The sequence below is a fragment of the Pinus tabuliformis genome, chromosome 2_2 (genome assembly GCF_031772625.1).
Source record: "Pinus tabuliformis cultivar Carrire ecotype Pingquan chromosome 2_2, CPIR1, whole genome shotgun sequence".
NCBI classification, from domain to species: Eukaryota; Viridiplantae; Streptophyta; class Pinopsida; order Pinales; family Pinaceae; genus Pinus; species Pinus tabuliformis.
This window is the reverse complement of record NC_142300.1, coordinates 1,166,012,506-1,166,040,371: the sequence shown is the minus strand read 5'-3', so window position 1 is coordinate 1,166,040,371 and position 27,866 is coordinate 1,166,012,506. Positions and strand designations below refer to the sequence as shown.

Sequence of the window (27,866 nt, the reverse complement as noted above, 5' to 3'; positions counted from 1 at the left end):
ATGGGTGGCAGGCAGGCAGAGGATACTGATTCAGGTGAGTATGGGTGTCCGATTGTGGAAGAGAAGCCACCGTCCTAAGACACCTAGCATTCGCATGCAGACAGGTCACGTGGTCAGTTCGGTCTTTTGTGTTTTTTGTCTTTTTACTGTGGTAATCTTTGGCTGTTATTTTTTAAAAGTCACCATGACAGTAAATGCTAAGTTTTGGAGTTGCAGCCCCTGCGTGGGCAGAAGAAACTTGTCATTATCTAGTCTTCGGACTGGTTTCCCCACCCGGGGCAGTCTCGTTCTAGTTTTGTTGTTAAAATTGGTCATATGGATGTCGGACTGGTTTCCCCACCAGGGGCAGTCTCGTTTTAGTTTTGGTGTTTAAATTAGTCATATGGATGTTCTAGACCCGCAGAGGCCGGGGCCTCACTGTACATTATGTTTCCATTAATAGATTTAGTTTTACAGAGAAAATAAAAAATAAAAAAAAAAATATATATATATATATATATATATATATATTACGATGTAATTACAATATTTTGACTAATAATCCACTTTTTTTACTGTAGGTGTGTGCCAAGGGATGTGGGGAAAATGCCAACAAGAAAACTCAATGCAAAAGGTGAGGTGATGTGGCACCTGAAGGTGCCACATCGCCTTCTCATGACCATCAAGAGGGTGTTTCCATCAATGCAAAAGATGGCGAAGAGGTGCCAATAATAGCAAGCAAAATGTTAATCATAATCGCCATAATGAAGCATAAGAAAAATGATCAAAAGCCAAGCAATAGTAATCAAAGAAGTCATTAGCCACTAACATGCAACGAAAGGGAATTTTCCAAAATGAAAATGAAGGGTCCCCATGATTTTGTTGAAAAAATTATGGGGGAGGGGTTGTGGCCACAACACCCTATAGTTGAACTACCATGTATTTACATTGCTTTTGACACTGCACTATGCCTCCCTACACTGTCTATGTTGCATCTAATCTCATGTTGTTTTTCTAGCAACCACCACAACTAAGAATTAATCTCGGGGTCCATTATGCCCCTATACCAGCTCTACAATTCTTTCTTGAGTCTCTGACTGCAACTAGTCTCTGCATTGTCTATTAAGTAACTATTTGCGCTCATCTATCTTTGTGGCCCTCTAGAAACTAACTGCATATAGGCTCTACAATGTCTCTCAAGATCTGACTGCGCCTCCTGACACTAATCCTCCTACTACTGAAAGGTGTGGGCACCCGTAGACAAGGTAATGATCCAAGAGGAAACATATGTTTGATATTGTCCTCCTTGGACCCTACCTAATCCTATAACTCTGAAGTTATCATGCTCCTCCTCCATCTGGACGTATAGCTGCTATTAATGCAAACTCCTCCAACCTAGAGTTTATTTCATCTATATTTGTTGAAGTTGATGTTTATTGCTCCCCCTTCTTGTCCTTCTTCTTCTTGGGACACTGGGTGTTGTAGTAACCACAAACTCACCACACCTAAAGCATTGATCTTTGACAGATCCTTCTTCTTCTTCTCTCCTCCCTTTGAGCCTTGTCCCTAACTGGGACCTTTCTTCTCCTACCCTTTAGATCCAAGGGCTACATTCTCCTCATATTTCCCAACCTTTGGCCCTTTGCTACTATTGTTGGTAGTACCCTGGACAATACTGAGCCTTAGCTCCTCTTGTGTGAAATCACTCCATAAGTAGTTCCCTACACAATTGTTTTCCATTCTCTAGTAAACCCATTTAGTGCTATTTGCACAAGTTCATTGTGCTTTGGTCTCTCACCTATTGTTGCTAGCTCATCACAGATGTTCTGAATTCTGGTGAATTAAGGAGTCATGCCTTCACCTTTCATTATATTTGTGATCCTTAGCTTCTCCTGGAGAATCATTTTACGATTCTCTAATGGATCCTGGTATAGCTTCATGATGACATCCCACATGTCCTTTGTTGTTGCCTTCTCCACAATATGTGGGACAATATGATCTCAAACTCCATCCAAGACCATCCACTTTGTCCTGGCCATCTCTTTCTTGAAGGTAGCCAGTTGTTGTGGATATGTTGGTTCTTCCATGACATTCGTCATGAAATCCTTCAGACCATGCTCATCTAATAGAAATTGCATTTTGGCCTTCTAGATTTCAAAATTTGAAGCTTCGTCCAGTCTATCCTGGTCTCTTACACCTGTTGTGGCCCATCTCTATGAAAACTCAAAAACTAGGAAATAAACTAGAATTCCCCTCTCTTTCCTGCGACCCTGCATCTACTAGCACTTCCTTAGGAAATGTGCAGATATGTTACTACTTACTTTCAGATGTCCTTTTTCGGTACTCACACTTCCTTCTACCTCAACTAGGAAACTCACTCAACCTTTTAGAATTCCTTCTCTAGTATCTCGCACACGATCTGCTACTCTTGAAGCTCAAACTGGCTGACTGGAAAAAATATTATGACCTACTTCAACTGGAAATCTCACATCTCCTCCTAGAAATTGGATCTGAATACACTCTGAGAAATTCTAGAAATTCCTCTTCAATATGCCTTTCTCTTCTAACCAACGTTGATCTATTGTTGCAAACCAATTGCGCCCATATCTTCTCAATGAAATCACTGATTATCTCCCTGGAATCCTCTATCCATCAAATCCACTACCTACAAACTTTGCTTCTAAGGTTGGTCGAATTTTCTTCCAACCCGAATCAGGAAATTAAACCATCTATCTCTGCAGCTTTGAGAAATTTGTGCTCAGAACTCCCACTGAACCTACACAATTTATCCTTTGGTTACTAATCTCTTGATATGTTCTTTAATGCTCCAATACCATGTGGAATTTCATCCAATTACAATAACTGGATTTTACTCTTCTAACTAGTTAGAAGTTTATTAATTTTCTAATTAATACCTAATAATCACACAACAATTCTTCACAAATCAATTATGTGGAAGCTAAATAAAATGTTGGAACTGAAAAAATAGATTCAAACACATAATACAATCGACACAATAATGTTTGAACAATAATCCCGCGGAAAACCCCTGAAGGGAAATCCAATGTAGCAGATGAGGATTTACATTATTTTTATGCAGCGATAAAATCTGAGTAAAATAACCTAGATGCCTCACTAGCAATCCTCCGGAAAATCTACTTGAAAAATAATTTGGAGAAATTTTCTCCCTTCTGCAAATAATCTTGGCCTCCCGATGACCTACTCAAACCCCACTGAGAAAAATTTAGCCTCCGAGAATTCACATTGCCTGGCCTGGGAATTTCGCACTTCCTGCTAGCTGGCTCCAGATGAGTCGTCTTGTCTTCGTCTTCTTCTAGAAAGAAGTTGCTCTTCCTTCTAGTTGATCTCTCGACCTCCAGCAACTAAATTGACCTCCTTTTTGGCACCTCGAACTAGGTTTCTAGCCACTCACACATGTTATGCGGCCCTTTAATCAAAAATATTTGGCCTCAATGCTACCATTGATCTGTTGTCAGCAGCCTCTACCAGAAAACTCTTTTGTTTCTCCCTCAATCACTGATGCTCTCCTTCTCTGTCTTGAACTCCTCTTCCTGTTGAATCTATGCAAATAGATAGCTCAATATGCCAAACAACTAACTCTCCCTATGTCTCACAATTGTCTCTATCTCCATCCCATCAATCTATCTTATAATCTCTCATTGTAGCACAACAATGTAAACTTGGAAACGGGAACTATAAACTCAAAATGGGAACTCTGGCCAAAACACCCTATAAAAACATCAAAAACAATGCTAAAAACGAAAAGTGTTGAGGATGGAATAACACCTTTTTTTTCTAGAGTAAATTTTCAACATGTTTTAAAAATGGAGGTGAAAACCAATTTTTTGTTCAAAAATTGTCCAAAAAACACTCTCAAAATGAAAAGTGTTGACACTGAGATAACACTTTTTTTTCAAAGGTAAAATTTTAACATTTCGAAATAATGGCGTAAAATATTTTATCATGACCCCGAAAAACATTTAAAAAAAAAATAAAAAATTGAAAACGTAAAATAAAATAAAAAATAAGAAAAACTAAAACAACGAAATAAAAAATAAAATAAAATCCAATCATAAAAATGTCAAAAAGCAAAAAAAAACAAAATTAATGATAAGAATTAAATAACTAAAAAATAAAAATAAAAATTGTAAACAAATAAATAGTAAACAAAATGGCAAATATATATATATATATATATATATATATAACGTAAACCATTAAAAAAAAAAAAAATGGCAAAAGAAAAAAAAAAAACAAAACAAAAAAAGAAATACAAAACAAAACAAAACAAAATATGGAATAAATTAATTAATTAATTAATTAAAAAAAACTATAAAATTAAGTAGGTAAAAATAGAAAATTTTAAAAAACATTAACAAAAAACTAAAATTAAAAATAAAGTAGATTTAAAAAATAAAAAATAAAAAAATAAAAAACTACTAAAATTAAGATTAAAATGTTGATTACTTAAAAAAACAAATATAAATATATATATATATATAAAAGACACAAAATAAAATAAAAAAAATGTTCAAAAAAAAATCTCATAAACAGTAAAAAAATTATTAAAAATTATTAATTTTTTTTAAACAATTTAAAAAATAAATAAATAAATAATTTTTTTTTTATTTAAAATTTAAAAAATTATTAAAAAAGCCTAATTTTTTTAACGTATTTTTTTTGTTTTTTACAAAAAGAAAAAAAAAAGAAAAAAATTGTGTGGCTCCTCCGCTCGTGGTGGCGCGGCCCTAGGCGGAGGATCTGCGTGCAAGCCCTCCGCCCAGGGCCGCGCCACCAAGGGCAGCGAGTAGGCGGAGGGGCCACAGGAAATTTTATTTATTTATTTATTTACTATTTTATTTTTTTTAAACAAAACAAAAATGTTAAAAAAATCAATTGTTTTAATAATATTTTTTATTTTTTAATATTTAAATTTAAAAAAAAAAAATATTTTTTTTATATTTTTTTTGAAATTAAAAAAATGTGATTAATTTTTTTTTTAATAAAAAAATATTTATAAATAACAAAAATAATTGTTTAATTTTATACACACATATATATAGATATATATATAATTTTTTCATCTTTAATTTTTTTATTTTTAAATTAAAAAATGTAAGCTTGATAATTTTTTATTTTTTAATTAAAAATATATATTTCTTTAAAAATTTAATTTTTTTTTTTATTTTTTTTTTATGTTTTTTTTTATTTGAAAATAAATATACATTTTTAAAATTTTCATTATTTATTTATTTTTAATATTAATTTTACTAGTTTTTTGGTTACTTTTCTATTTTTTTAATCTAATTTTTATTTATTTATTTATTTCTAGTTTTACTTAATTTTATATATTTTTTTAAATTTTGTTTTTTTTTTTACAAATTCTTTTATGGTTTATGAGATTATTTATTTTTTTTTAACATTTTTTATTTTGTCTTTTGTCATATATATATATATATATATGTTTTTTTTTAAGTAATCAAAATTTAAAAAAAATAAATTAAACAACTTGAAAATTCATTAAGTGATCATAATTAAAAAAAAAAAAATGGACATAATAAATTTTAAAATGTGAAAAGTAAGTCCTCTAAAAAAATGTATGCTGCATCAGCACGTTTCAAAATCAGCATGAAAATCACTAACATTTAAAAACAAATATTTATATTTGATCCATACGAAAATTTAAAGTGTCAAAAATATGCTCAAAAAAAAAGAATTGTATTCTACATTGCCACTTTTCAAAATCGGGTCACATTTTTACTACACCTACGAAACAGTTAATCGTATCGGTTATTTAAAATGCCAAAAACTATGTTTTAAAAAAAATGTGTGTGTTCTACATCGCCCCTTTTCAAAATCGGGTCAATTTTTTGCTATCTCTACGAAACGGGTAACAGTATTGTAGGTTTTAACCCCGTACAAAAATTACCTACATACAAATTCTAAAACACAGAAAATAAACAATGTGAGGGTATAACACATAAAACATTTATACACAGAGATTTTCCCCTGGATCCGAAAACCGGGACTACCAGATTGATTTTTCAATATATTCCTTTCAATGTTATAATACATATTTATACATGCCGAAGCATCCAATACCATGGACCGAAAACCATCGCCTCCAAAAACATGTGCGAAAATCATGCACAAAACCATAGGTGGGTCCGCCCAACCTAACATAGGGTCCAAAACCATAGGTGGGTACACCTCAAACCCCCTGTGATCCCCCCCCCCGCTACACAATCGGTGCAACGAAGGGGGGCTCCGCCCCCCCCCCTCTAAGCCCTCGGTTCACTACGTGGGCTAGTCGTGGAAATAATATAACACAACCCAACATTCTCCCACTAGTTGTTTTCTTTCCACAGGGGCCACAAGAGAGTTTAGTCATTTTTCTAGCCCTGAAATGCCCATTGTCTCTCTACACCAAGAGAACTTCTCAGAGCTCACAGATTTTGTCAATGCATCTGTAGTATTCTTCAAAGTTTCCACCTTTACTAGCAACACCTTTTGTCTTCTATCATATCCCTCACAAAGTGACACTAAACATCAATGTTCTTTGTCTTTGAATGATATGCGGGATTCTTTGCCAACAAAATTTCACTTTCGTTGTCACAATCTATCCTTATAGTTCCCTGTACTAACCCCATACTCGAACATAATCTCTACAACCAAACTGCTTCCTTACTTGCATCAGTGGCTGCCATGTATTCTGCCTCTGTAGTTGATAGTGCCACTACAAATTGTTTCTTACTCATCCAAATCACTGCACCTCCAAATAGGTTAAACACATACCCACTTGTAGATCTTCTCTTATCCAGATCTCCAGCCCAGTCTGCATCAACAAAGCCACGAATATCCAACATTCTGTCCAATCTTGATCTTCCTTGGTAACACAAACCATAATCACTAATGCCACACAAATACCTGAAAACCAACTTCACTGTTGTCCAGTGCTCCTCCCCTGGTTTTGACATAAACCTGCTCAATACTCCCACTGCATGTGCAATGTCTGGTCTAGTACAGACCATTGCATACATCAGGCTACCGACTGCACTCGCATATGGAACATGGGACATGTCCTCTTCCTCTTCTTGTGCCTTGGGACACTGTTCAACAGATAACTTCACACCTATAGGAATAGGAACCTTCACCGGTTTATTATCTTGCATATTAAACCTCTGCAGTATTGTCTCAACATACTTCCTCTGGTTTAACCAGAGCTTCCTCTTTGCCCGATCTCTTTTAATTTCCATGCCCAAAATATAGTTTGCAGCACCAAGATCTTTCATGTCAAATTTGGAGGACAATTGGGTCTTCAAATCCTGGATAATTTCTTTGTCATTTCCAACCAGCAACATATCATCCACATACAAGATGAGATAAATAACACGGTCACCGATTAATTTAAAATACACACGGTGATCTGCTTTGCTTCTAGTGAAGCCAAGTCCCTGTATAAATGTATCAAATTTCTGATACGACATCCTTGGTGACTGTTTTAACCCATATAGAGACTTCTTTAACTTGCATACCAGTTCTTTCTTACCCTTCACCGCAAAGCCTTCAGGTTGCTTCATGTATATTTCCTCTTCCAGATCCCCGTGAAGAAATGTTGTCTTCACATCCATCTGTTCTACCTCAAAATCAAAAGCAACAACAACATATAAAAGTAATCTAATAGAAGTTACCTTGGCAACAGGAGAAAAAATATCACCAAAATCAATTCTTGGCACCTGGGAATAACCATTTTCTACCAACCGAGCTTTGTATTTCTCCACCTTTCCTTCTGCATTTGTCTTCTTCTTGAACACCCATTTGCTGCCAATGGGTTTCCTTCCAGCCGGAAACTCCACCAGATCCCAAGCCTCATTTTTGTGCAAAGATGTCATTTCATCAACCATGGCCTCTCTCCAGAGTTTGCCATCATCTGAACCTACTTCTTCCTTCATAGTTCTGGGATCATCGTCAGTAATAGATAAAGAAAAATTTGAACAGAAGGTAGATGGACTATACCTTTCTGGCTACCTTCTTTCTCGAACTGATCTTCTCACACCCGGAGTTTGTGGCTCTTCATCTTTTGATTCCTCCTTTGCTGTAGAGTCTGATTCTTCCTCCTTAAGCTCAAACTCTATCTTCTCAAGTTCCTTTGGTTGGAATTCATGTTTAATAACATCGTTTACCTCTTTGAACACCACATCTCAGTTGTACACAACCTTCCCTGTGACTGGATTCCAAAGCTTATAACCCTTTAAACCATCCTTATACCCAATAAAGATGCACTTTTGAGATTTACTATCCAACTTGGATCGTTTCTCCTTTAAAGCATGTACATAAACATCGCATCAAAATACCCTCAGATGTGAAAGAGAGGGTTTCTTACCAGTCCATACCTCTTGTGGAGTCTTATCCTCCAACGCTAATGAAGGTGACTTGTTGACCAGGTAACATGCACTATCCACCGCCTCTGCCCAGAATTCTTGTCCTAACCCAGCACCACTAAGCATGCTTCTTGCGCTTTCCATTAATGTCTTATTCATTCTTTCTGCAACTCCATTTTGCTGAGGTGTATATGGAGTAGTATTCTGTCGTGCTATACCACACTTCTTACAAAATTATTCAAATCCCTTACTACAAAACTCTCCACCATTATCTATCCTCAGCACCTTTATCTTCTTCTCTGCCTAATTTTCCACAAGAGCCTTAAATTCTTTAAACCTGTCAAAGGCTTCAGATTTCTTCTTAAGGAAATATATCCATGTATTCCTTGAGAAGTCATCTATAAATGATACATAGTACACAGATTTACCCAGTGATGGAACCTTCACAGGTCTAAACACATCATTGTGCACAAGTTCTAATTTTTGTTTCGCCCTCTTACTACCAGAGGGGAAACTCACCCGATTTTACTTCCTATATACACAATTTTCACAGAAATCAAAATCCAGAGAGCTATTACTCATACCTTCTACCATACCTTTACCATGAAGTACTCGAAGGCCCTTCTCTCCAATATGTCCAAGCCTTTGATGCCACAACATGGTCTTCTCTCCAGAAAACACTAGATTTTCTGCTCCACTTTCAGGAACCACACAACTATTGCACCCATCAATAACAGTGCTACCTTGCAGCTTGTACAGAGTTCCAATTCGAACTCCCTGCATCAATACCAATGCTCCCCGAACCATTTTGCAGGTATCCTTCTCGAACACTATTTTTACACCTGCATCATCCAGCTTGCTTACAGAAATCAAATTTCTGGCCAATGCAGGAATATGCAGAACATCCGAAAGTGTTCTAACCCTTCCACCTTGCAACTTCAACTTTACTTTTCCGCGACCATTCTAGCCTTCCTATCATCCCCTAAGAAGACATCACCACCATCGTATTTCTCATACTCACAGAACCACTCTCTATGGGGAGTGAAGTGAAAGGATGCACTTGAGTCAATCAACCATGCCTCATGATCTACATGTGTACTTAAAGAAGCCAAGTACACATCCCCACCTTCATCTGAGGTGGTTTTCACCTCTGCAGAAGGAGCATCATCGGATCCATTTCCTTTATCAGGAGCTTTAGATTTACAGTCCCTTTTGTAGTGCCCTTCCTTTCCGCATTTCCAACACACCACCTTTACAGGTTTTCCTGGAGATTTAGATCTCCCACTCAATGACTTATTTTTGTTTCTATTCTAGGACCGTCCTTGTACAGACAAGGCATCACCATTTTGGCTCTCCATATTTTTCCGTCTCATCTCCTCCGTCAGCAAGGATGAGACTATTTCATCAAACTGCAAGGCAGTTAAATTGCTACCATTTGCAATAACCAGACTATCCCACGAATATGGTAGAGAACACAACAAACTGATGCACTTATCTTCATCTAAAATTTTAATATCAACAGATGCTAACTGACTTACCACAGTATTAAATGTGTTCAGATGCTCTGTCACCGAGTCTCCATCTTTCATCCTCAAGTTATACAACTTTTTTCGCAGGAACAGTTTATTCACCAGAGACTTAGATTGGTACAAAGTCCCTAACTTGTCCCACGAAGCCTTCGTCATATCTTCCCTTGATACATTTAGCAATACTAAATCTGAGACACACAATCGTATTGTGCTTTTTGCCTTCTGATCCAACTTCTTCCATTATTCATCGGACACTCCCGTTGGTTTAGCACGCAGATCTACCGCGATCCACTGATCTTTATCCACCAACAAATCCTCCATATTGAGTTTCTACAACTCAAAACTCTGACCATTAAATTTCTCGATCTCTATCTTTCCACTGCTCGCCATCTTCTTTCACCACCAGAATCGATCTCGCAGATCTCCCACTGAACAGGGTCTACCACAGGCCCGAACGAAACCCCTCAGCAACAAAGGTGTCCCCTTGAAGCCAAAACAGCTCTGATACCAAATGTAGGTTTTAACCCCATACAAAAATTACCTGTATACGAATTCTAAAACACAGAAAATAAACAATGCGAGAGTATAACACATAAAACATTTATACATAAAGATTTTCCCCTGGATCCCAAAACCAGGACTACTAGATTGATTTTTCATTATATTCTTTTCAATGTTATAATACATATTTATACATGCTGAAGCATCCAATAACATGGACCGAAAACCATCGCATCCAATACCATGGAGCAAAAACCATCGCGTCCAAAAACATGTGTGAAAATTATGCACAAAACCATAGGTGGGTCCACCCAACCTAACATAGGGTCCAAAACCAAAATTTTCCGAGGCGCTGCCCCAGACCCCATAAAGTGGGGTTACAGGTACACCTCAAACCCCCTGTGATCCCCCCCACTACACAATCGGCGCAACGAAGGGGGGCTCTGCCCCCCCTCTAACTCCCCGGTTAACTATGTGGGCTAGTCGTGGAAAGAATATAACACAACCCAACAAGTATCAATTCCCATTTCAAAGTTTACGTTGTTACAAACAACTATGATTAAATCATTATCAATGGCTAATGTCATCTTATACTCAATTTGTGTGAGTCTCTAGATATTTCTTGATCTTTCTCAATTAATTGTTGTCAATTAATCAATTTTCATAAGTTGGACTTAAATATTTTTTTTAGTTATTGATCAATTAATTTAATTGAGTGGTCTCTAGGTGTTTTCTCACAAAACCATTTTTAGGTTTTGAAGATCTTTTGTTCCTTAGCCTCTATGACACAAATTGAGACTAAAACACATGTCCGATGCTACAAAAAATAGCATTTACACTAGGCTTTGAGGAAGTTCTTCTAGTTGGTCTGCCTTTGTTGTTGTTCAGTCTTTATTGGAGTCTGCAATGGAGCTCAATTTCAACAATATGACCAACACCCTTATTGAGGAGAAACTTATATAGAAGGGTAGGAATCAAGCAAAAGAATTTATGATGCAAATCGTCGAAGAACCTAGCTTTGATATGTTCAATTGGGGTTCATTCTTCTATTGCTCATTCTTCACAGAAATTGTCCAAAATCGACTTGACCCACTCGTGCAGATTCAGTTTGATTTTTTTCATGAGTAACTCGATCGAGGAGTTTATTAATTTTCTTTGGGTCACCTTTAATAAACTGTTCATGTACTTCTGTGAAAAAATTAGCTCTAGCTTCTGCTAATTATAGTCTATTCCTTCACACATAGTTCTTCAGGCAGTTATTGATTTTCATCTCCCACCATAATTGTATCGTAGGTTTTTACCGTGTACACAAATTAACTGAATATGAATTCCAAAAACACAGAAAATAAACAATGCGAGAGCATAACACATAAAACACATATACACAGAGATTTTCCCCTGGATCCCAAAACCAGGACTACTAGCTTGATTTTTCATTATATTCCTTTCAATGTTACAATACATATTTATACATGCCGAATCATACAATACCATGGACCGAAAAGCATCGTGTCCAAAACCATGGACTGAAAACCATCACGTCTAAAACCATGTGCAAAAAATCATGCACAAAACCATAGGTAGGTCCGCCCAACCTAATATAGGGTCAAAAAACAAAATTTTCTGGGGCACTGCCCCAGACCCCATAGAGTGGGGTTACCTACACCCCTCAAACCCCTTGTGACCCCCCTCGCTACGCAATTGATGCAAAGAAGGGGGGGCTTCGCCCCCCTTCTAACCCCCTGGTTAACTACGTCGGCTAGTCGTGAAAAGAATATAACACAACCCAACATTCTCCCACTTGTTGTTTTCTTTCCACAAGGGTCCACAGGAGAGCTTGGTCATTTATCTAGCCCTGCAACACCCATTGTTTCTCTACACCAAGAGAACTTCTCAGAGCTCACAAATTTTGTCAATGTATCTGTAGTATTCTTCAAAGTGCCCACCTTTACCAGCAACACTTTTTTGTCTTCTATCATATCCCTCACAAAGTGATACTGAACATCAATGTGCTTTGTCTTTGAATGATATGTAGGGTTCTTTGCCAAGAAAATTGCACTTTGGCTATCACAGTCTATCCTTATAGCTCCCTGTACTAACCCCATACTTGAACACAATCTCTGCAACCAAACTGCTTCCTTGCTTGCATGAGTGGCTGCCATGTATTTTGCCTTTGTAGTTGATAGTGCCACTACAGATTGTTTCTTACTCATCCAACTGACTGCACCTCCAAATAGGTTAAACACATATCCACTTGTAGATTTTATCTGATCCAGATCTCCAGCCCAGTCTGCATCAACAAAGCCACAAATATCCAACACTCTATCCAATCTTGGTCTTCCTTGGTAGCACAAACCATAATCATTAGTGCCACGCAAATACCTGAAAACCCGCTTCACTGATGTCGAGTGCTCCTTCCCCGGTTTTTACATAAACCTGCTCAATACTCCCACTGCATGTGCAATGTCTGGTCTAGTACAGACCATCACATACATCAGGCTACCAACTACACTTGCATATGGAACACAGGACATGTCCTCTTCCTCTTCTTGTGTCTTGGGACAATGTTCAATAGATAACTTTACACCTACAAGAATATGATCCTTCACCGGTTTACTATCATGCATATTAAACCTCTATAATATTTTCTCGACATACTTCCTCTTGTTTAACCAAATCTTCCTCTTTGTCCAATCTTTTTTAATTTCCATGCCCAAAATATAGTTTGCAGCACCAAGATATTTCATGTCGAATTTGGAGGACAAATGGATCTTCAAATCTTGGATAATTTCTTTGTATCTCTAACCAACAACATATCATCCACATACAAGACCAGATAAATAACATAGTCACCAATTAATTTAAAATACACACAGTGATTTGCTTTGCTTCTAGTGAAGCCAAGTCCCCGTATAAATGTATCAAATTTCTGATACCATATCCTTGGTGATTGTTTTAACCCATATAGAGACTTCTTTAACTTGCATACCAGTTCTTTCTTACCCTTCACCGCAAAACCTTCAAGTTGCTTCATGTAGATCTCCTCTTCGAGATCCCCATGAATAAATGTTATCTTCACATCCATTTGTTCTACCTCAAAATCAAAAGCAGTAGCAACAGATAGAAGTAATCTAATAGAAGCTACCTTGGCAACAGGAGAAAAATATCACCAAAATCAATTCCCGACACCTGGGAATAACCTTTTGCTACCAACCGAGCTTTGTATTTCTCCACCTTTCCTTTTGTATTTGTCTTCTTCTTGAACACCCATTTGTTACCAATGGGTTTCCTTCCAGCCGACAACTCCACCAGATCCCATGCCTCATTTTTGTGCAAAGATGCCATTTCATCAACCATGGCCTCTTTCCAAAGATTTCCATCCTCTGAATCTACTGCTTCCTTCACAGTTCTGGGATCACCACCAATAATAGATAAAGAAAAATTTGAACAGAAAATAGATGGATAATACCTTTTTGGCTGCCTTCTTTCTCGAAATGATCATCTCACACCCAGAGTTTGTGGCTCTTCATCTTCTGATTCCTCCTCTGATGTAGAGTCTGAATCTTCCTCCTTAAGCTCAAACTCTATCTTCTCAGGTTCCTTTGGTTGGAATTCATGTTTAATAGCATCTTTCACCTCTCTGAACACCACATCTCGGCTGTACACAACCTTCCTTGTTACTAGGTTCCAAAGCTTATAACCCTTTAAACCATCCTTATACCCAATAAAGATGCACTTTTCAGATTTACTATCCAACTTTATTCTTTTCTCCTTTGGAACATGTACATATGCAAATACCCTCAAATGTGAAACAGAGGGTTTCTTGCCAGTCCATACCTCTTGTGGAGTCTTATCCTCCAACGCTGATGAAGGTGGTATGTTGACCAGGTAACATGCAGTCTCCACCGCCTCCACCCAAAATTGTTGTCCTAACCCGGCACCACTGAGCATGCTTCTTGCCCTTTCCATCAACATCTTTTTCATTCTTTCTACAACTCCATTTTGCTGAGGTGTATATGGAGTAGTCTTCTGTCATTCTATACCACACTTACAGAATTCTTCAAATTCCTTACTGCAAAAATCTCCACTGTTATCTGTCCTCAGCACCTTTATCCTCTTCTCTGTCTGGTTTTCCACCTGAGCCTTAAATTCTTTAAACCTGTCAAAGACTTTAGATTCCTTCTTAAGGAAATATATCCATGTATTCCTTGAGAAGTCATCTATAAATGATAAATAGTACAAAGACTTACCCAGTGATGGAACCTTCACAGGTCCAAACACATCACTGTGCACAAGCTCTAATATCTGTTTCGCCCTCTTACCACCAGAGCGGAAACTCACTCGATTCTACTTCCCACATATACAATTTTCACAGAAATAAAAATCCATAGAGCTATGACTCATACCTTCTACCATACCTTTACCATGAAGTATTCGAAGGCCCTTCTCTCTAATATGTACAAGCCTTTGATGACACGGCATGATCGTCTCTCTAGAGACCACTAGATTTTCTGATCCACTTTCAGGAACCATAGAACTGTTGCACCCATCAACAACAGTGCTACCATGCAGCTTGTACAAAGTTCCAATTCGAACTCCTCGCATCAATACCAATGCCCCCCGAACCATCTTGCAGGTATCCTTCTCGAACACTATTTTTACACTTGCATCATCCAACTTTCTTACATAAATCAGATTTCTGGCTAATGCGGGAATATGCAGAACACCCGGAAGTGTTCTAACCCTTATACCTTGCAACTTCAACTTTACTTTTCCGCGACCAACGATTCTAGCCTTCCTGTCATCCCCCAAGAAGACATCACCACCATCATATTTCTCATACTCGCAGAACCACTCTCTATGGGGAGTGAAGTGAAAGGATGCACCTAAGTCAATCAACCATGCCTCATGATCTACATGTCTACTTGAAGAAGCCAAGTACACATCCCCACCTTCATCCGAGGTGGTTTTCGCCTCTGCAAAAGGAGCATCATCAGATCCCTTTCCTTTATCAGGAGCTTTAGATTTACAGTCCCTTTTGTAGTGCTCTCCCTTTCCACATTTCCAGCACACCACCTTTACAGGTTTTCCTGGAGATTTAGATCTCCCTCTAGATTTAGATCTTCCACTCGATGACTTATTTTTGTTTCTAGTCTGGGACCATCCTCGTACAGACAAGGCATCACCATTATGGCTCTCCATATTTTTTCGTCTCATCTCCTCCGTCAACAAGGATGAGACTATTTCATCAAACTGCAAGGAAGTTGTATTGCTACCTATTACAATAACCAGACTATCCCACGAATCTGGTAGAGAACACAAAAAACTAATGCAATTATCTTCATCTGAAATTTTAATATCAATAGATAATAACTGACTTACCACAGTATTAAATGCGTTCAGATGCTCTGTCACTGAGTCTCCAACTTCCATCCTTAGGTTATACAACTTTTTCCGCAGGAACAGTTTATTCACTAGAGACTTAGATTGGTACAAAGTCCCTAACTTGTCCCACAAAGCCTTCACCATATCTTCCCCTAATACATTCAGCAATATTGAATCCGAAACACACAATCGTATTGTGCTCTTTGCCTTCCGATCCAACTTCTTCCAGTCTTCATCGAACACTCCTGTTGGTTTAGTACCTGGATCTACCGCGATCCACTAATCTTTATCCACCAACAGATCCTCCATCTCGAGTTTCCACAACTCAAAATTCTGACCATTAAATTTTCGATCTCTAGCTTTCCACTACTCGCCATCTTCTTTCACCACCATAATCGATCTCATAGATCTCCCACTGAACAGGGTCTACCACAGGCCCGAGCGAAACCCCTCAGCAACAAAGGCGTCCCCTTGAAGCCAAAATAGCTCTGATACCAAATGTAGGTTTTAACCCTATACAGAAATTACCTGCATACAAATTCTAAAAACACTGAAAATAAACAATGCGAGAGCATAACACATAAAACACATATACACAGAGATTTTCCCCTGGATCCCAAAACTAGGACTACTAGCTTGATTTTTCATTATATTCCTTTCAATGTTACAATACATAGTTATACATGGCGAAGCATCCAATACCATGGACCGAAAACCATCGCATCCAAAACCATGGACCGAAAAACATTGCGTCCAAAACCATGTGCAAAAAATCATGCACAAAACTATAGGTAGGTCCGCCCAACCTAATATAGGGTCCAAAAACAAAATTTTCTGGGCGTTGCCTCGGACCCCATAGAGTGGGGTTACTTGCACCCCTCAAACCCCTTGTGACCCCCCTGCTACGCAATCGGCGCAACGAAGGGGGGGCTCCTCCCCCCTTCTAACCCCCGAGTTAACTACGTCGGCTAGTCGTGGAAAGAATATAACACAACCCAACATCTTCCAATGTTAACATTTATACTTGCATATTTTTCAGGACTTGAGTCCAAAACTACCGGTAATGGAACCAATGTTGTAATCTGGGGAAAAGTACATAGGTTACTAGTAGTAAGGACATCAAGCATTCACATGGAAAAGCACATAAGTAAATATAAAGAGAAGAGACATAAGTAGTGGAGAACCATCGGAAGCACACTTTATATTATATCTCCTAAAATCCAATCAGAACCGATATATTGATGGATTGACAAATATTTATACCATGTCGAGACAGTTATAATAGTATAAATTTCCAACCAAACTCTCTCTTAATCCAACTTTAGTTATCAACTTAAAAAGCTTGTCGATCATCTTTACAATGTATTCTTTTCGACTCGACTGGACTAGTCAACTAAGTCGACTTGCCCCACCAACACCGGGCATTAATGACACACAACATCATGAACACATCTACTACATTTCTCATTGTTCCATGATGTCTAGATTGCTTTGTCCACTACAAAGGTAGAACCATCTAAGACAACTTGGACCCAATCTGTCCACATCCGTTAGTCCTACAGTACCTAGTATGATATCACATTCTTATATGTCCACTAGTACTTCCATGTGTCAACCATTTCCTCATGACATAGTGATGGCATCACAACTCTTTTTGAATATATTCCACTCGAATGACAACATCCTTGAGGCCATGACAACATCAAATTGCTCCTAGGATGCCATGCATCATCCCTCCTTCCTTTTATCTCAATGAGCCTTCACACCTTCCATACCACCTATGGACATTGTGTACATAGTGGAAACTATGAATTTCATTCCTTTAGGAAACATCATTTATAAACCCCAATCTTACACTAAGATCTTTTGAAGAAGGTAATATGGCTAACATCTCCCCAACCATTAAGGTGGACATCTGAGTTAAGCTTCACATAGTTGAAGAGACAATGCTAGGGACATCTTGCTCCTAAGATGAATTTCCCACTTGCAAAGATTTATTTTAGGAGTACCCTGATATTTTTGCTTGCTCATGTGCAAAAATTCGCAACTTAAGCATTAATATCGTAGAGCACCATGTAAGCACTTGGGTTGATGCCTCCCTAATGAGGTAGAAGCAGTGTCCAATGCACCTATCAAAATTCGTAGCTATCACAACCGAAATTGATAATCTACACAAAGAAAGTTTCATATACCCCATTGCTTACGCTTCATGGGTATCTAACCCAGAACCTATCATGAAAAAATAGGGGACTATTTGGATATATACCTATTTCTAGGATTTGAAAAAAATGTGCCCAAAGGAAAATCTCTCCACATCATTCATAGATAAAATCATTGATGCGTGCATAGGACATGAAGCTTTTTCATTCATGGAAGGCTTGTTAGGCTACAATCGTATTCAAATCTTCCATATAGATCAGTACAAAACAACATTCACCACCCCTTAGGGTACCTTTACTTATCGTATAATGCACTTTGGCCTTAAAAATGTTGGCACTACCTTCCAGTGAGCTATGAAGTACATTATTCATTATATCGCTCATATTATATTGGCCTATTTGGATTACCCCACCATTCATTCCAAACAACACTCACATCACATTGAAGATATTTGTATTATATTTTGAATATTTCAACAATATAAATCTGATTAAAACCCCTCAAGTGCATGTTTTTGGTATTTGTTTGACACTTTCTTAGATTCATTGTTTCCCAACAAGGAACCATGGTGGAACCCCTGAAGGTCCAAGTAATTCACAAGATCCCTCTACTAAAAACTCAACACCAGTTGCAAATCCTTCAAGGCAAGGAAAATTTATCGTGTCACTTTGTTCTCAACTATGCCACTTATGCTCACAACTTCCTTCATCTTCTCTATCCATATATCCCTTTCCAATGGGATGAACAAGAACAACAATAATTTGACTCTTTGAAGGATTCACTATCAAAATCACCATGGATAAGTCCACCAAACTATAACAAGGATTATACTGTAAACTCTCAACATTTGAGGTCGCCATCAGAGAGCCTTAGTCCAAGAGGGAGATGATAATAGAGATTATTTCATCTATTACCCGAGAAAACAATTATTGGGCCCCACTCTCAATTATGAATCAACCAAAAAAAATTCTCTTACATTAGTGCAAGAAATACAAAAGAAAAAGCATTACATTATCCTTAAGACTACCATAGTAGTCACAGTTTCAAATCCAATGCAATGTTTTCTCACTCATAGAATGATGGAACACAAGTTTGCATGATGGATAATCAATTTTCGAGAATTTGACCTCAATTTTGCTTCACCAAAAATCAAGAAGTCCATCATACTTGCAAAATTCATCTTCAACCTACCTTTGAATACAAATCATCCACCAGTAAATGAAAATTTCCCCCAACAAACATCTTTTTGTCATCTCATCAGATGACCCTTTCTAAGGTAACATTATTCTCTATTTGCGAACTCAAAATTTCAACCCTTAGCTCTCATGATATGATTGGCGATGCATTATCCATCAAGAACCTTTTAATCTCCTCAATTGACATGTACCTTATAAGCAAGGTATCAATACAATTTTACTTCGATGCCTCACACTCAAGGATGCTAAGCTAGTCTTAAATTATTGTCACAACGGTGCTTGTGGTCAACACCTCTTAAGAATGTCTACCACCAAGAAAATTATTTGTGCATGTTACTTTTGGCCCACTTTGTTTCAATATTGCATCCAAGTAGGGAAAAGGTGTACTAGGTGCTCACTTTACTCCCACAAAACAAGAGCCCCTCTAGCTTTGTTGCACCATGTCAGTGCATCTGACCCCTTCTACAAATGGGGTATCGAATTTATGAATTGTAATCCATTGTCACAAAATGGACACAAGTGTATAATAGTCGTAGTGGACTACTTCACCAAATGTGTTGAAGCCATGCCCATGTTAAAAAATAAGGCCAATACTATATCCCATTTTCTCTTTAACCACGTGATCACAAGGTTTGAGGTCCCCAAGGAATTACTATCTCACGATTGCAGACACTTTGAAATGAGATATTCCAAGAATCCTCTCATCTCCTCGAGTTCACTCATGAGTTTTCTTCACCATAATACCCCCAATCCAATGGTCAAAGAGAAGTTGTTGACAAAGTCCTCAAAACCATGTTATCGCGCATGGTGAACAAACACAAAACAAATTAACACCACATGTTATTTTCATCCTTTTTGACATATCATACATCAATCAAAACATCCATAGCCTTCACTCCTTTCCATCTCATTCATGGAATCAAAGGTGTACTCCAAATCAAATGTGAGATCCCCACTCTGCACACCACCATAGAGCTGCTCTTAGACACTACTCCCCTTAAGAAACACCTTGTATAATTGGAATACATTGATGAAAATTTATGAGCCTCTCCCTATCACAATGAGGCCACTAAAAAAATATCCAAAGAAACATATGACTATAGTGTAACCCCTAGCACCTTCGACAAGGGGGACTTGGTCTTATGCTATAGCATTGCCAATGAAACCTTGGGTCCTGGAAAATTTGAAATGTTATGGAAATGACCTTACATATTCAAACATTTTCTCCTAAAAGGAGCATATATCCTCACTAATCCCAATGGAGCATGTATAAAATACCCCATCAATGGACTCTACCTCAAATAAAATCATCCATCAACGAAAACCTATTAGTCCTTGTAATATTGTTTTGTAGGCTTTTGCATGTGTTGATAGCCTTTCCTTCACTCTCACTAATATGCATCATGTAATTTTTAAGTATATGGATCACACACCATCTTACTTCATTGGGTTTGTTGATGACACTTCTCGATGGTTGCAAAACTTAGCATTGGAAACCTAGTCCATATACTTCCCTGATCAAACCCAACTCCATAAATTTGTGTTTGTATTAGGTTATCCACTAATGATTAAGCAATATGTGATGTCGTTATAGGACTTTTGGTTGATGTCATTCTATTGGCATTCACCATATCCATGTGATCATTGATTCCTCGCAATTGAACCATACCTTTCAATGTCATGATGCTTTCCTATTACAGAAATGACTGCATGCCAAGTTGTTAGTACAAAGTTTTGAACATGTTATTATTTCACATATACCATGAAATTAAATAAAATTCATTGACATCATAGAAAACCATATCCTAGACTAGCATGCATCACACTAGTGATAAAAACCACCAAGAAATATGTCAAACACACATCGCATAATAAATACATCCATAACAAAGAAATATGACATCATCAAAATACACATAAATGAGAGGGAAATCATGCAACAAAAGGAACATCATGTATATATTTATAGAAACACACACACACACACACATATATCATCATTAGTTTATATACATTAGGGGGTTATCATCTATCAAAAAATAAGGTGTAGCATAAAAAAAGGGGAGCATCCTTGTAACGGGTGCTTCCTCTAGTACAAGTACAATATCTAGGGAGGGAGTAGTACTTGAGCACCACCCTATCTCCCTCTATCGCTTCTAGGTGGGTCTTGTGCCATCACTCGATTGGGATCCAAAGCCAACAAAGCCATTTCCATTGCCACATCTTCTCTTCATAGTGCTAGTTGCCACTCACAGTGTGGTATCACCACAACATCCACTATATCCTCCCTGAGCATGGCCCATCCATCCTTGGGGATGCCAAGAAAAAATATCTCCATCCTATGGCGAATATCCATATCCCTCCCATTAAGGGAAATTACTCACTCTTGTAGACATTGAATATCCTCATTGCAAGGATCCACCTAGGCCTCATCCCACATGGGGGGTCATCTAGCTCTATATCAAATCAACGACATACCTAATCCACACTAATCCTTGTGCATGATCTTGTATAGCTGGAATATCCTAGCCATGAGGTCCATATCTACAAAAAATGTAAAACCTGATGTCAACATCATCATATTAAAGTGAAATGACAAAAGGAAATAAAGAAGGCAAAAAATCACATCACATACTAAGGATTCCCACCTCTCACATTAGGGAAGAGGCATATATGTGCCACCTCAGAAGTCCATTACTATGTAGGGGAACTCCAAGATGATCTTTGGCATTGATAGTCACCACTAATAAACTGCCTCAGTCCAAAACTGACCTACCTTCCTCTGCCTTATGAATCATAAGCTACCCCCATCTCATGATCCAAGGTAGATGGGGAGGAGTCAACAACACTCTAACTCGGGGTTGAAGTAGCATGACACTCTTAAAGAAAAAAATTTAGAGGATCATCCCAAAGGTAAACTCCCAAGGCCATCCACCTACTGCTTAGGTCAGCTGGGACAACAATATCCCATGGATTAAGCATAGTCAGTCATAAAAGATGCATCTACGCATCTAATCTAGCACCCCCAGATGATGACCCATTATCCTATGTGGTGTCATGCCACCAAAAATCCGCACAACCATTGTGGTTGCAGCTCAAATCCCAACATCATAGATAGCCAATATCCAAATCACCCCTCCCTCCATAACATCGATCGTGCAACGCTACCCATCCCACTCCTCCAAAATGATCACTAGTCATGGAGGTGTAGCAAGAACCTCCTTCCCATGTGGTTGTAATCTAGTCAAAAAATAAATATCCACCTTAGTGGATATCGCTAGGTCCTCCCCTCAGACCTCGAATACTTACTCCATGATGTGGTTGTCATAGTCCTACCAAAGATTGTAGAGCTCCTCCTGCAATGTAATCAAGGAACAATCAAAGTATTTTAGTAGCCCCCACTTGGCAAGTTCTAGTTGCATCTGTGGGTTGTCCTGAATTGTGGCCTAAATCTCTACATAATCGCATTCTATCCAATGAATGACCATTGATCGTTGACTACATAAAAATAGCAGTTAAAAGAAAAGAAAGAAGAAGAAGCAAAACACACAAGGTTTCCACATCATCATGGCTATATCCCATATATCATGATGGTCTGCAAAATTGTATCTTATATAGTTGCGTGGGAGTCATTGTTGTAACATATTTCATCATCATGAATCTTGAGATGCTTTATATTGCATGTATGGAATTTCCCTCCCTTTTGATGGACTTGATGTCCCTTGGAAAGCTTTTAAAAACCCATTTTTTGCTTTCCATATCCAGGTATCCCTTTCTAACATAATACAAATATATGTGACATGCCTAAAATATATGTTCCATACCTAAAATATATGTTCCATACCTGAGGAGTTTTCTCATTACACCTTGATATTCCATCACACCTTGATATTCCATCAAAAAACATGAAAAAATATATAATTCACATGTTTCTAGGAAAGGTTTACGAGTTAGACCAAAAGACACCCTTTATAACTTGTCCCTCAACTTCCCAATCAAATTTTTGTGATACAAAACAATGCCTCGGGTAAGCCAAACCTAAGTGCATTTCATAGCATCCTCACTCTGTCAGAATTTTGTGAGACTTGAGTATGTCATGCCTTTCCTTTTAAGCACCCTCCTTAAGAAGCCCTTGTTTTCATCTTCCTTTATTCTATCCATCACTTGGTGGCATTATCCCCTATATTTGAGATGAGGACCATTGGAGTTGACTTGGGACAAAGGAATCTGAAAGGTGGTTATGCTCGGCGCTTGCTATTTAGGATTGGGTTGTATTATATCTTGTTGTTTATTCATCTATATAAGAAGCTCTCTTCATGTTCCAATGTTGATGTTTATATTAATACTTTTTAGTTTATACATTGAATTGGATTATATGTATGTATATTGTATTCTTAGATGTTGTTTATTCATATCATTGAATTACAAGGCTAAGTAGTGAGAGTAAAGTGGAGAGAAGAAGGAACATTGGATCTTCATCAACCCTCAATGCTTCAAGTAGGTCATTTAACTGTTAGACCTAGTTCTCTTTGCACGTTGTTTGAAATTTAATTGCAAAGTTTATTATTAATCGCTTTCCTAAGGTTTCAATCTTAACCTCAAGAGAAAATTCCCTCTCACAAAATTAGTGACTCCACTAGAGATTAAATCCAATTTTTGATTTCACATATAAAATCTTCATAATTATCATCTATATAAATACCAAAATAAAATAATATCAATAATTATAATATATATGAAATGATATCAATGGGCATATTAGTAATATTTGCAACAACTACCTAAGAAGATTAGTGATTCCTCATAAATAAAATTATATGAACAACCACATATATGAATAATATTGATAAGAATGTTTTTTTTTTAAATTTTTATGGATAAAAGTAACAACATCTATTCTAAAAAAAATATTATAAACTGGTTAGTAATAACATTGGAAGGTATATTTAGATTTTATTGAATATATATAATAAAATATAAATATGTAATAATGGATAATGGTTTTTCTTTCATAATTTTTTTATGACAATTTATGCTTTAAAAAATATTACAAACATGTTAGTAAGAACATTGGTACATTTCCTATCACAATCTATACTTAAAAAATATTATAATTTGATTAGTAATAATATTGGTGTATTTAGATTTCATAAAATTTATATAAAATAATATAACAATACATAGTTTTACTTTCATAATTTCAATAATATAGGTTTATACACATATTTTATGCTTATTTGACAATTTCATGAATATTTTCTATACAAACTTATGTCAATCACCATGTTCAATAAATCTATGAAACTTTCATATTAGCATAAAACTCATTATACCCTTTAATCTCTCTCATATATAAAATACATTATAAAATACATTAGTAACCGTGTTCAATAAATCCATGAAACTTTCATATTAACATAGAACTCATTATACCCTTTAATCTCTCATGTTTATATTAGATGGAAGAGCTAATATCACATCATATTATATAGTTGAGAGATAAATTATATTATTTATATAATAAAAAATAATAATGAAACATATAGAATTCTAATAACATATTTAAATATTTTATTATTTATTAGGTGAAATATCATTACTAAGTAATTAGATAAGTCTTAAAAAAAATATTAATATTAAATAAATTTAAATTCTAATAACAAAATTAATTATTTTATTATTTATGAGTTGAAATATCATTACCAAGTAATTAGATAAATCTAAAAAATTGTCAATGTTAAATAGATTCAAATTCTAATAACATATTTAAATATTTTATTATTTATTAGTTGAAATATCATTACCAAATAATTTGATAAATTTTAAAAATGTCAATGTTAAATAGATTTAAGATATACCTATATATGTTATATAAATATATGTTATCCCTCCCGCCCGGCTAGGGATAACCATTTGTTTTTACGTTGACTGCCTATTATTCAGTTAAATATATAGACTTTATTTTAATTTGACAAAGTATAGCTTTAAAAATATTTTTTTATATTTTTAAAAATAATCAATATTTATATTTATATTTACGCCGTAAGGCGTTCCCCTTTGAAACTAACTCTCCTCAGGTGATTCGTGGATCTCGTTTCGACCGTCAGATGACATGTTAGACGATTAAAATGTTATTGGCCGTTCGATATCACCATTTCCGCCGAACTATTATTTATTCAATTACCAAACTATTATTTATTCAGTTAGTTTGTTAGCCTTTCGATTTAGGGCCGAGGGGGAGCGGAAAGTCGACATTCCTGAGGGCACTGAACAGGCTCTGGGAACCGCCCTTCAATTCCGTCTTCATCGAGAACGACGACATCACCAGCCTCAACGTGCTCGCCCTCCTGTGCCATGTGAGCATGCTCTTCCAGACGGCACCCCTCTTCGAAGGTCGGTAATCAGTTTGATGCACATTTCTTGTTCATATTAATGACTTGCTTCGACCTAATTTCTTTGATTCACTGGAAGCATTCCCAATAAATTGCTCCGCGGGGAGAAATTGCCAGACAAGAAACTGGTAGAGTATTTGGGCTAGGCGGATTTGGACTCCTCGTTGGCTGCTCGATTCTCCTCATGTTCGTTTCCTCTAAAGAATCTCGTTTCGATAAACATTTTGTCGCACGTCTCTAGGGGTTTCACTCGAAGGGTTTCAATCCTCTGAAGCTTGCAATCTGCTAGTCACTACGATGTGGTTGCTTCAATTGTGCTGAAATTGAAATGCATGGCAGGAAAACCGCTGAGTTCGAAGGCATCCAAAGCTGCTGCAGCTTTTCCCCTATTGAAATCCCTCAATGGAGGAGGACCAACAGGGCTTCGATTCTCCTTGTGTTCGTTTCCTCTAAAGAACCCCATTCTGATAAACCCTTTGTTGCTTGTCTCTCTAGGTTTCACTTGAATGGTTTCAATCCTCTAAAGCCTGCAATTTGCCAGTCAGTACGAGGTGGCTGCTTCAATTGTTCCGAAATTGAACAGCATAGCAGGTAGATAGTTGAATTCGAAGGTAGCCAAAGCCGTTGCGGCTTTTTCCCTATCGAAATCCCTGAATGGAGGAGGTCCGACAGGGCTTTGATTCTCCTCTTGCTGGTTTCCTCTAAAGAATCCTGTTCTGATAACCCTTTGTCTCCGTTCTGATAAACCCTTTGTCCCCTGTCTCTCAGGGTTTGACTCGAAGTGTTTCAATCCTCCGAAGCCTACAATCTGCCAGTCAGTACGACATCATGAGAGTTAAAATCATCAATGGCGATATTAGCCAAGTGAGATACTTCCACTCTCCCAGTTGTTGGCGGAATATGGAATCGCAGAGGATGAGAGACTATTAATTCTCTCAATAAGCGCGATATTACTAGATTGTTCCCCATTCAAAAAGCAGTGTTGGAACCAATAATGCAAGGTTGTGACATGATTGGTCGCGCCAATTGCATATGAACCATTCAATCGCAGATGGATCATAACGATGTATATATGATCCAATTACATGATCACTATCAATCGTAAAATCATGATCGAATTGCATATGTATGGTTGATTTTCATATATTTTTAAATAGATTAGCATTGTTGATTTTAAAATATATTGTTAAATAGATTACTAATGTGATGCATATAATTCTGACATGGCTATTTAGGTGTGGAGTTGTGAGTATTGCGCCTCCATCCGACCAAACAAGGTACATTTGAGCCCCCCAGCAACAGAGGAAAATTTGGAGTGGCATTTGAAGTCTTTAATAAAATCTCAATAAGATTAGACATTTTAATATTTAAATTTATTTGGAGTGGCATTTAAAGTGCTTAATAAGATCAATAAGATTAGACATTTTAATATTTAAATTTATGTATTTTCTTGAAACCTGATTTTGGATTTGGATTTTGCAGTGGGGGACATGCATATTGCAAGTGTGGAGAACACTGCAGCTGCAATCCGTGTAACTGTTCAAAGATCGACGAGACTGCTAGTGGAAAGTCCTTCTGTAAATGTGGAGAGAATTGTGCCTGTGAAACATGTACCTGTAGCAGAGCCGGAATATAGCCTAGTTGGTTGTTTTTCTCAGCCAGAACTTAGGATTCCATGACCACTAGTAATAAGATGCAACATCAATAGTAGTTGATGTTTACATGCAGTAATTTTATAAGAGAGACAGTGGTTACTTTTTGGCTTTAGTAATTTGGTGCTTATGTATGTAGTAAGTTTATCTCCAAATACAGAGCCGGAGAGTAGCCACTCGGTTGTTTTTCTCAGACAGAACTTAGGATTCCATGACCACTAATAATAAGATGCAGCATCAAATACAGATCCGGAATGTAACCAGTTGGTTGTTTTTCGCTAGAACTTAGGATTCCATGAGCACTAGTAATAAGATGCAGCATCAATAGCAGTTGATGCCTATGTATGCAGTATGTTTATAAGAGAGAGTGGTTACTTTTTGGCTTTAGTAATTTGGTGCTTATGTATGTAGTAAGTTTGTATACAGTAAGTTTATAAGAGAGACAGTGGTTTTAGTAATTTAGTGGTTACTTTTGGTTTTAGTAATTTAGTTTATCTCCAAAGAGAGACAATAGGTACCTTCTGGCGTAGTATTTTGGTTTGATGTTTATGCCCAGAGAGAGACAGTAAGTACGTTGTGGCTTTAACATTTCGGTTATGGACCTTCAAATTCTGATTGTAAGCATGTCATGTAATTGGATGTGATGGTGGAGATGCAAATTGCTTGTGAA

General features: G+C 37.0%; 1 protein-coding gene across 1 annotated transcript; it reads left to right on the top strand.

Annotated features, from left to right (window-relative positions):
- Positions 1–27,866, top strand: LOC149197582 (uncharacterized). Its single transcript, XM_089408732.1, has 4 exons — positions 1–34; positions 25,278–25,545; positions 26,780–26,821; positions 27,027–27,866. The coding sequence occupies exons 1-4, from the start codon at positions 1–3 to the stop codon at positions 27,178–27,180; spliced, it is 498 nt and encodes a 165-aa protein (XP_089264858.1). The 3' UTR covers positions 27,181–27,866.

Coding starts and splice junctions, on each gene's coding strand:
- LOC149197582 (XM_089408732.1), top strand. CDS start 1: ATGGGTGGCAGGCAGGCAGAGGATACTGATTCAG. Junction 25,546..26,779: donor GACGGCACCCCTCTTCGAAG/GTCGGTAATCAG, acceptor ATGGCTATTTAG/GTGTGGAGTTGTGAGTATTG. Junction 26,822..27,026: donor CCTCCATCCGACCAAACAAG/GTACATTTGAGC, acceptor TGGATTTTGCAG/TGGGGGACATGCATATTGCA.